A 9,595-nucleotide genomic window follows, 5' to 3' on the forward strand; every position below is an offset into this window, starting at 1 on the left:
CCAGTGATACAGCTTTGGAAATGAAGGTTATACCTTTCAGTGTAAGGACTGTAACTCTGTAACTTTGGGGTTCAGAACAAGTATACACACCAGCATTTCCCACTTAGTACAGTCTGAAAACATGCATACTTCGAATGACTTTAATACAAAAATAAAATAATCTTTTGTGAGGAACGTTATAACTGTTAGGAGTCAGGACTACCTTTATCTCAAGTACCACGAGATACTTTCTGGATTACCTCATGCTGTCTAGGTCTGAATTGTCTCTCCATTTCTGCTCTTTTCACAGTACAGGAATTGTCTCCATCTGTCATCTTTTGACACCTTAGTGCACATGGTTTCAATGCCAGAGTTTCAAACAACTTTCACTTAGGAGGAGTGTAGAAGGAATCAGAAATGTCATATGCCTTTTCTGGATAGTGCCTAATCAATTGCCATAACCACTCAAGTAACTGATTCACCTTCCAGGTTACATATTACAACCTCAGGATACGAAGGTTCTCACTACCGTTCACTTTTCTTTGCCTCCACTATCGTTCTACATCATTGTCCTACCTCACAGTAATGTTTCCATTCAGCAGAATAAAAAGTGTCCATAATTATCTCCTCTTTTGGAAGTCCTGTGCTTCTTCCACACAGCCAATTCATAAGAAAACTGATTTTCCTGACAAAAAAAAAAAATATGCCTTCAGATTTCATCCATTTTCCTTTTTTTTTTTTTTTTTTTTTTTTTTCCCCTTTAAAATACTGCAGCAGCTCCACAAAAACTGCCTTTATTTTTTTACTCCCCTCTGTCAAATAAAATAAGTTGCAATAAATCATTCCCATTGTGCTTGCTTTGCACGTTGAAGGGAGCAATGCATGTACCACAGTGTTAACCACTGTGAGCATTGTGGTTGATAATGGCAGTGCTTGCAAAGATGAATCACCAGCAGGGAAAGCAGTTCAAAAGAGGAAAAGAAAACCACCCACTAAAAAATCCAAAACCAATACCAAAACAAATTGCACCAAAAGAACATCCAGGAAAGAAACAGGAGTGCAGCTGGGAATGAAAGGATGTTTTGTACCAAACCTCAACTTGAATAAGTTAATTTGTCTGGATGTGCCTTTATTCACTGTGACCTGAAAATACTTTAGAACAATGAAATACTTGGGATTTTCACTGAAAATTTATGCCTTTGTTCATTTTTTCTCACCACTTCAAATGATTTTTGTACACCTTCCTACAAAACAGTTTTTCACACATCAGAAATTCTTACGAATGAATCTTTGTGGAGTTCTGTGTTTCACATCTCTTAATCCTTGCACCACCAGAACAATCAATTGCTGGAGGAAGGATTATCTTTATTTGTGCTTTCCTACCATCTACTATTCTTGGCCCCCGTCTGTGAGGGCTTTCATGGGAATGTTTTTATACAAATTAGGTCCATCACCCCTCAGTGACAGCGAAGGCAAGAAATACATCACCTTAACACATACAACAGAATAAAACAGAGCTCCAAGACAGGAATGACCCCCCTTGCACTGCTTCTCACCCAAAACTTTGGAAAAGATAACAAGGCTTACTTAGCCTCTTTTGTAGCTAGTTAGCTGCTAAACCATCAAGTATCTCATGGGGAAACAAAGGCAGATTTTGCCAGTGGGTTAGGTGACTTGCCACATTTTGAGAGCTGTATGAATAATTAAGTAGCCCTTCCCCTCACAATGACTCCAAGGGAGCAGCACACAGCATTGGCAGCAGCAAGCATCCCTCCTATTTCAGCATTCTACTTGAATACAAGATAGTCCTGGAAAGGAGAGGACAAGTGGCTTTTGGGAAGAAGTCACCTTCTTCACAACTTCATAAGGGAACACGAGGGCCACTCCACAAACCACTCTCTCAGCCAGCCAGCCAGCTAGAAAACATCACTGTTGTTCTTCACAAGCAAAGCACTCAATTACCACAGTGCTCCTTTTGCTACTTCCTTCATTTTCACATCCTCTACAAAGAATGGTTTAGGGACTGTATATTAACCAAGGACAAGTTCTGTTTTGTTTTTCTGTGCCCCAGTGTAACAATCTGAGCATCACTGTTAATCACCTTTTCTCTCAATAGGAGAGAGCAATTCTAACCCCTGCCTTCATTCAGGAAAAGACAAACATGAAGAGACAGAAATCAAAATAAATACTGTAACCAGATGTTCAAAACCTTTTTTTTTTTTTTTTTTTTTTTTTTTTTTTTTAAAGAATACTCAATGTACTCAATGTATGACTGCCCAGAATACCTTGAATTTCAAAAGGATGCCAGGGTATTCTGCGAGGGGAAGTTACACAGGTCAGAATTACCCACAATCAAACTGTTTTCCCTTGGTAGGCTCTACCACTGTTGCCATAAATGTTAAGAATCAAAGTGTGTTCACTATCAGCTGGGCACCTATTCTGTCACTGTACATTCACATTAAAAAACCATCTTTCCAGTGTGCATTACTTATAAATGTGCTCAGTCAGATTAATTCTGCCACTTTCTGTTCTACGGTGAATTAGGAAAGGGTCTGTTAAAGGATGATACAGGCCACTCTTTTGTGATGGTCTGCAATTTTCTCTCCCAATACATTTTCTTTTTATTTAGCACTTCCATTTTTATCCTGTGTTCCTCTTCAGCCATCTCACACTCTCTTTCTATTTGTTGTATTTTTGCCACGTGAACTTCATTCATTTGGATTAACTGCAGTTGCAAAATTGACATTTGCTGATGATGTTCTTCCTCATGCATCTTTTTCAGAGCACTTTCCTGAGATGCTTTGCTTCTGTAGTTCTTATCTGCTGCTATTCTGACATCAGAACACGAAGGCTCAGGCTGGGAGGTACCTTCACACACTGGGAAATGTATCAGCTCTTTCTCTTCATCACAAAGTTCTCTATTTGAGACAACAAACGACTCTGCAAAACAGAAGAAAAAAAAAGTATTATAGTATCCACCTCTTTTCCCTTGAGAGACATAGACTTGTGACAATAAAGTTACAGAGATGCATATATCTAAACCTACACTTGTGTACACAGAATACAGGAGCCACTATATAATACTGTTCTGTTACAGAACACCGAGGGAATAATGATTTGAACTGAACCACTTTGGGCACTGTCAGTAGTCCTCTGTGGCTGTAACAGGAGCTCAGAACACTAAAGCAAATATAGGCATCTGTAAGTGGGCATCTAAATTTAGGTGCCTCAGCCTGGAGCAGAACCTTAACGCAGATTTTTAAACCAAATATCTATGTGACCAGCAATAATCTATGAAAGAATGGCAGGTAAAGAGCTGCATCTGTATCAACACCAACAGACTGAGGAAATATTAGCAAGTCTGCTACTTGCTCCTTCTTTATCACTGTGCATGCCAATAAACAGTGTTGTATAATTTTTAAGAAAAAAAATTACGTAGTTCTCACTTTGAGAAGGTTCTATCTATTCCATTGAAAGAAAATAAACTATTTATGGAATAAAACAGTAACCACTGCAAATATGGCTCTCAAAATGCATTCCTTCACAAATCCAAATTACCACTTATGGTAAATACAATGAAATTACTGATGTCTTTTTAGCAAGAACAGTCTTCTGTATATGTTCCTATGTTCCTGACAAAGTAAAGCCTACAACAAAGCATTGTAGGTGCTCTCCCTTTTAGTCTTCTATTATTCCTTCTCTATATGCTTGCCAAACAAAGAATATAGTATCCAACCTTTACAGAAGTGCCATTCTTCAATGCGCACTGCAGCATCACATATAACCCTATAAACACTAATTAGTCTTTCTTGAAAACAAATGAGGGAAGGCCTGCATAGAACTCTTGCAGCAGATAGTTGTCTATCAATTTGCTGCTGTTAGATTTTTATTTATGTATTTATTTTTTACTATTTGGATCTTTTCCCAACAGAATGATACTTTATTAAAGGATAAAAATATCAGATGCTTGTTACAAAGCTTAAGGTCTGTCAATAACTGGCTTAAAATACAAGAAAAAGAAAACCTCTTTTAAGGGGGAGGCTAAGGAAATACACAGAGTCTTGTAATATCACAGCTCTGAAATTACTTTTCTGGAAGCAGCAGTCACAGTTAAATGGATAGATTTAGACTTCTGAATGAGACTCAGCAGCAAAACCACAGACAAAAGAAAATGACATGCACCATCACAATAACATGCATACCTTGACTAGAAGCATCAGGCTGATATTCAGAATCTTCTTCTGGTGGGCTCTGCAAAAAGTATATTTGCTCAGGCATTATGCTGGCAATCTTCTCCTTCCCTATGATGTGAGTATTTATAAGTGGACTAATGCTTTTTACCTTCTCCCGCCTTTCATGTGCCATTATCTTTTTTGTCCGTGCCTTGATATTTTCCCAGCATTTCTTTAACTGTTTGAAGTCTCGCAGAGATACACTGGGCTGTGAATTATATTCATGTGCTAATGCTTGCCAGGTGCGTTGTTTCAGAGCAATAGTCCTCGCATCACTTTTTTTACATTCAAGTACGTATCTGTACTTCTCCACTAGAGCAAGCAGCACACTCTTCTCCACTTCCGAGAAGTATTTAGCAGGCTTTATTATTTCGTTTTGCATTTTCTACTGTTTCTCCAAGAAGCCAGAAATCCTACCAAAAAAAAAAAAAAAAGTTAAAAACAAAGAATTAGAACACCCATTATAACTGGTTACAGTATCAAGAAACTGTGTTTCAGCAAAACAACTGCTAAATATAACCTCTGATTCCCAAACAATTTCTTTACTGGAATAGCTTGGGCATACTTCTAGGGTAAATAATAAAACATTCAAGTTAGATACAGTATATTTGTAAGTTGGCTTCTACTGCTAATTTAGTGGCTACACAGTTCCACATAAAGTATACGATCATAGGAAGATACTGCCTGTTATAATCTGTGCCATAATGCAAAACATATAGTGTTTAATTTACTTTGTAACTTATTTTTAATAACTTGTTTCTCTATGCAGAGAGTTTTCAAAACCCTGAGCTATGGAATATGTTCTGAAATCCAGCCCTTGATAACTCCTGATTGAAGTCTAAAGCCACCTTCAGCAGGTTTGTCTTCCCTTGGATACACCAAAGACCCTCTTCTGTCCATACTGAATGCATACAACTGATTTCTCCCTTCTCTCTTTTCTATAATATTTGGAAGTTCTATGAGAAATGATAGTATGAAGTTCTCTTTTGAAAGACTTCTGTTTGGTTCTCTCCCATGTTCGGCCCTTCTTGACTGATATCCAGGAGGGAGCAGGTTCCTCATCAGCATTATGATACTGAGAGAAGACGGGGGTTGTAAGAAGACATGATGAGCTAATTACGAAAAGTAACTCTGTACTCTGAAGGTACAGGTCACAGAATCACAGCCTGGCTGAGGTTGGCAGGGCCCTCTTCTTGGTTCATCTCGTCCAATCCTTGCTCCAGCAGGGGCACCCTGAGTAGGGAGCCCAGGTCCACATCCAGATATCTGCATACAGAGTCACTGTATAGTTTCAGTTGGAAAGGACTTGTAAAGTTCATCTAGTTCCAGACCCTCTGACATCCACCACTAGACCAGGTTGTCCAAAGCCCCACCCAGCCTCGAACACTTCTAGGGACGGGATGCTCACAAGCTCTCTGGCAACCTGTTCCAGAGCCTCACCACTCTCATTGTAAAGAATTTCTTCCTAACATCTAATCTAAACCTACCCTCTTCTAGTTTTAAATCTCTTATCACTATATTCCCTGAAAAAGAGTCACCCTCCAGATTTCCTGAGGGACCCCTTTAAATACTGGAAAGCTGCAGTAACATCTCCCAGGAGCCTTCTCCAGGCTGAACAGCCCCAGCTCTCTCAGCCTGTTCTCATACAAGAGGTGCTGCAGCCCTGTGATCATTTTTGTGGCCCTCCTCTGGACCCACTCTAACAGGTCCATGTCATGTCATTCTTTTGCTGCAAGGAGGGAAGCTCCACAAACTCTCTGGGCACTGCTCAGCCATCCACACAGCAAAGAAGAGGTCCTTCACCCTTTACTGCTGAGCAAGCATGTGTGTCACTATTCCTTATGATTTCATAGCTAAAAAGAGCTTTGGTCTCATTCAGACCACTGCTGTAGACTTACACCATGTTTAACTACCACTTGTCTTCTCAAGCCTAGGACTTAAGTACAAAACAGGAAAAGCAAAATTGATACCAGGGAACTCTCAGCTAAGAAAAAAAAAGAACAAAGCAGTGCTTCCATAAGTTGTAAACATAAGACCAGAATGAATTAATTTTCTAGAATTTTGCCCACTGTTTCCACTACTTTTCTCACAACATTACCTGATGATTCAATAGATGTCACCATCATACTTTCTCTTTTTCAGTCCAAATATTTTTTCATAGCAGCACTGCACTAGCATTCTCTTTGTACCATCCTCATAATTCCTTTCCTCAAAACGTCCTGATACTTAGAGCTATTCTCACCTTTCCATGAAGGCAATAACATATACACAAAAAGCTAACAAACTACTACCAAAAGTAGTGCCCTGCTGGCACTGTGGTCTTTAAGACTCTGCTGAAACCACGTATCTGTTGCCAAAACAGGCCTCTCATGCTGTCTAAGACTCCCTTCTTCAGCTGCTCTCAGACCTACATCCCCAAGGTTTACACAAGAGATACAGACACCAGCGTTTTTAACACCTTACTTGCAAATCCCACAAACAGGGTCAAAAAGGGATGATGCTGTTTCCCACTGAGGCACATAAATCCTGCTTCTAGCTTTGAAAGAGTGTGAAAAACTCAGACTGAAAATGATTACATTTATGTGTAAAAAATCCCTTTAATTAGCATAACAATCAATTTTTCAGTTTTGGAAATTGAGTTCAAAAGGTTAAACTTAATAATACCCGGATTTCTGGATTCCAGGTGATAAAGGTGCTCAATATTTGGCTACAGAGACTGACACATCACCTGATGTCAGTGAATATTTAAAACACTACCAAATGCAACTTCATCATGTCCACACCCTATATATAAGGATAAAAGCTCTTCTTTCATAGTTGGAGACATTGCAAACACTGAAGCATCACTTTTATACCCAAAATATCACTTACTGCTATTATCTTTATTGCAATAGCACCTGAAATCCCCAGTTAGAAGCTCAAACACTGCACAGTTCAAAAGGAAATGTAGGCCCTGGTCTGAGAAGAATACAGTATATTAGTCTTTCCCTCCCCCATGCACATTCCTAGCTATTCTTCCTACACATACACACTGTGCCTGTGCTCCTTCAGTGAAAAATCTAGGATTATGACTTAGGATACATAAAAGAACTCAGGAACAGCTAAAAGCAGTTTAATGTGCTCAAGAAAAAAAAATAATTTCCTAAAGATTCTTTTCATGCTGTAGTATATTTAGCTTGCTTCTTTCAATAAATTAAAACCCATTTTCAACAAGGTGAGTTGAAAGCAGTCTGAGATGCAAGACAATTTAAAGCACTGAGAATGTGCAGCATGCATTCATATTCACCTTTTCCTTTGTGGATATTGATCGCCTTCTTACAGTCCACCAGCTCCTAAGTGGAATATGGGAAAGGGCTCTCTCAAACTCAGATCATTTCCATTTGAGGCTGAAAGATGCTCCCAAGACATATACCCAGGATATAATTTAGCCTGTTGGAACATGTGTTGAAATTGAACTTGTTTACCGATTATAGCAGTAAACAGGACTGTGTAGGCATATGAAGAGTCACAGTGTAAATTCTAAAAAGAATGGAAGGTTTCTCAGATTCGAGTGCCCAGGTTCTAAGACTGCACTGTGCTGTTAAGAATTACTTTGTGGTAATTATCTTCTCCTGGCATAGTTCTATTCATAACTTGCATTAAAACAAATCAGTGTCCTAAGTACTTCTCTCACACAAACCTTTATCTGAAAATAACAAAAACATCTCCCAACTCCTGATAAATTGAAGCACTGTGTGGAATTCTTCTCTTGAGGACTACAAGGTATAGACTGTGATCTGCTGGAAGAATACCTTGGGGAAAAAAATTGCATAAGTGAAGAAGTGCATGTATGCTTGTAAGTAGGTCTATGCATATTATTTTGCTTGCACACATTCAGACAAACTCGAGCCAGTTACAAAGAAGCCTGTTTGAAGGAAAATCCCTTCATGCTGACATGTGTGAGCATCTTCAGTCCCCGAGGTATTTATTTAGCCACAAGAAAATGCAAAGAGAAGGTTATGGTGGAAGTCTTAAGCCAAATGTGAAGGTTACTGTAAGCAAAACGCAGATAACAGTTTGCTAGCAAACTGCAGCTGCTCACAGTGTGAACATGGAAGTCATTTGCCAATGCCAACAGGCTTACTATCAGAAATAGCTAATGGGAATAAAAAGAAAATCTATCCAACTTAAATTACAGATGAAGCTTTAAGCATAATTGGCAATTAGCAGCATTGGAAAACAGTCGATGTTGTACTTTTCAGTGTCTGAGGGTGAAAGGCACGGGAAACACCGCGACCAAAGGAAGCCACAACAACAGGTTTATGTTTCATGTGAATGACAGAACCAGCAGCAAACAGCGTCCTTCCTCCTCCCGTGTTTGCTTTCCTCGCAGCGCCCATCAGTGCTCCAGGCCCGACCCTGTGAGAAGCGGCACCGGCGGGGGACTGAGGCACACACTGCGAACACCAACGCGACACGGACGGCAATGTTGTCACACATCATCAGCAAACAGAACCTGTTGAGCGCTTTTACCCATTTTAATACTAATTAATCGATGTCGTGGTACAAACAAGCAAGATCACCTATTGGTTTAAATTCACCATGTTTCGCCTACGGACCTGCGATGCGTCGTTAAACTATGCAACATCCAACGCTGTATTTGACGAACGCAGATAGATATATTCTAAACGGGTCATCCTGCCGCCCGCGGCCATGCAGAGCCGTTGGTGCGAAGCACGGTGATGGATGCAAGTCGGCATCCCCAACCAGCGCCCGAAATCCACCCCACAGAGCCACAAACAGCAATCCTACCAGACTCTCCTGCACACGAACTTCTCCCACATCAACTCCAGCTCTCTTCCTTCTCCTCGCTAGCTCCTCTTCTGCTCGGCTGAGGCAGGAGAACGGCTCCCAGCTCGACAAAGGAGAACGCTCCACCCAGGGCGGACATGCAGGCTGCAGCTGACACACGGTTTCAGCAACATCTACCGCGGAGGGACGGAGGAATGGATGGATGGATAGAGACCGTACGCCGTTACCCCTCTTCCCGCCGAGGCCGCGCCGTGCGGCGAGACGCGCGCTGCTTCCCCCGGGCCGGTAACAAAGCGCCGCCGCCCCCGCCTCGCTCTGCTCCCCCCCGCCGGCAGCTCGCCGCCGCTCCGCGGCTCCCCGCAAAGCCCGCGCTGGATCGCCCTCTCCCCGGAGGAAGCGGGCAGCGGGCGCGGCCCCGCGGGGCAAGCCGGCGGCCCTACAGGGCGGCGAGGAGGCGCGGCGCGGGGAGGGTGCGGCGCTGCCGCAAGGCGCCGAGGGGCTCGCAACCCGGCTACACCCCAGCCCCTCACGCCTCACGCCACGCTGGGGCTCGGCCCCTGGCCGGGCTTTACCTCCGACAGCGCCCGGCGGCC

General features: G+C 41.8%; 1 protein-coding gene across 4 annotated transcripts; it reads right to left on the reverse strand.

Annotated features, from left to right (window-relative positions):
* Window positions 1-1,323: 1,323 nt before the first annotated feature.
* On the reverse strand, window positions 1,324-9,279 carry MSANTD3 (Myb/SANT DNA binding domain containing 3). Of its 4 annotated transcripts, XM_042869968.1 has the most exons (5): window positions 9,003-9,279; window positions 7,498-7,640; window positions 4,321-4,624; window positions 4,182-4,230; window positions 1,324-2,919 (listed from the first exon to the last, which is right to left on the reverse strand). In XM_042869968.1, exons 3-5 carry the CDS (start codon window positions 4,591-4,593, stop codon window positions 2,510-2,512), a joined length of 732 nt encoding a protein of 243 aa, XP_042725902.1. In that variant the 5' UTR covers window positions 4,594-4,624; window positions 7,498-7,640; window positions 9,003-9,279; the 3' UTR covers window positions 1,324-2,509. The 4 variants fall into 4 exon arrangements, with proteins under 4 accessions (XP_042725902.1, XP_042725899.1, XP_042725898.1 ...); XM_042869965.1 differs by having other exon boundaries at window positions 4,182-4,624; window positions 7,498-7,543; XM_042869964.1 differs by having other exon boundaries at window positions 4,182-4,624.
* Window positions 9,280-9,595: the final 316 nt, after the last annotated feature.

This window comes from Lagopus leucura, unplaced genomic scaffold (genome assembly GCF_019238085.1).
Source record: "Lagopus leucura isolate 7727_CA_CO unplaced genomic scaffold, USGS_WTPT01 Super-Scaffold_100002, whole genome shotgun sequence".
In the NCBI taxonomy this organism is placed as follows: Eukaryota; Metazoa; Chordata; class Aves; order Galliformes; family Phasianidae; genus Lagopus; species Lagopus leucura.

Bases quoted from the DNA above. Each gene is read 5' to 3' on its own strand.
- MSANTD3 (XM_042869966.1), bottom strand. From the start codon at position 4,593: ATGCAAAACGAAATAATAAAGCCTGCTAAATACTTCTCGGAAGTGGAG. The intron at 2,920-4,181 runs GTATGCATGTTA...TCTGTTTTGCAG, and splicing joins GCCTGATGCTTCTAGTCAAG to AGTCGTTTGTTGTCTCAAAT.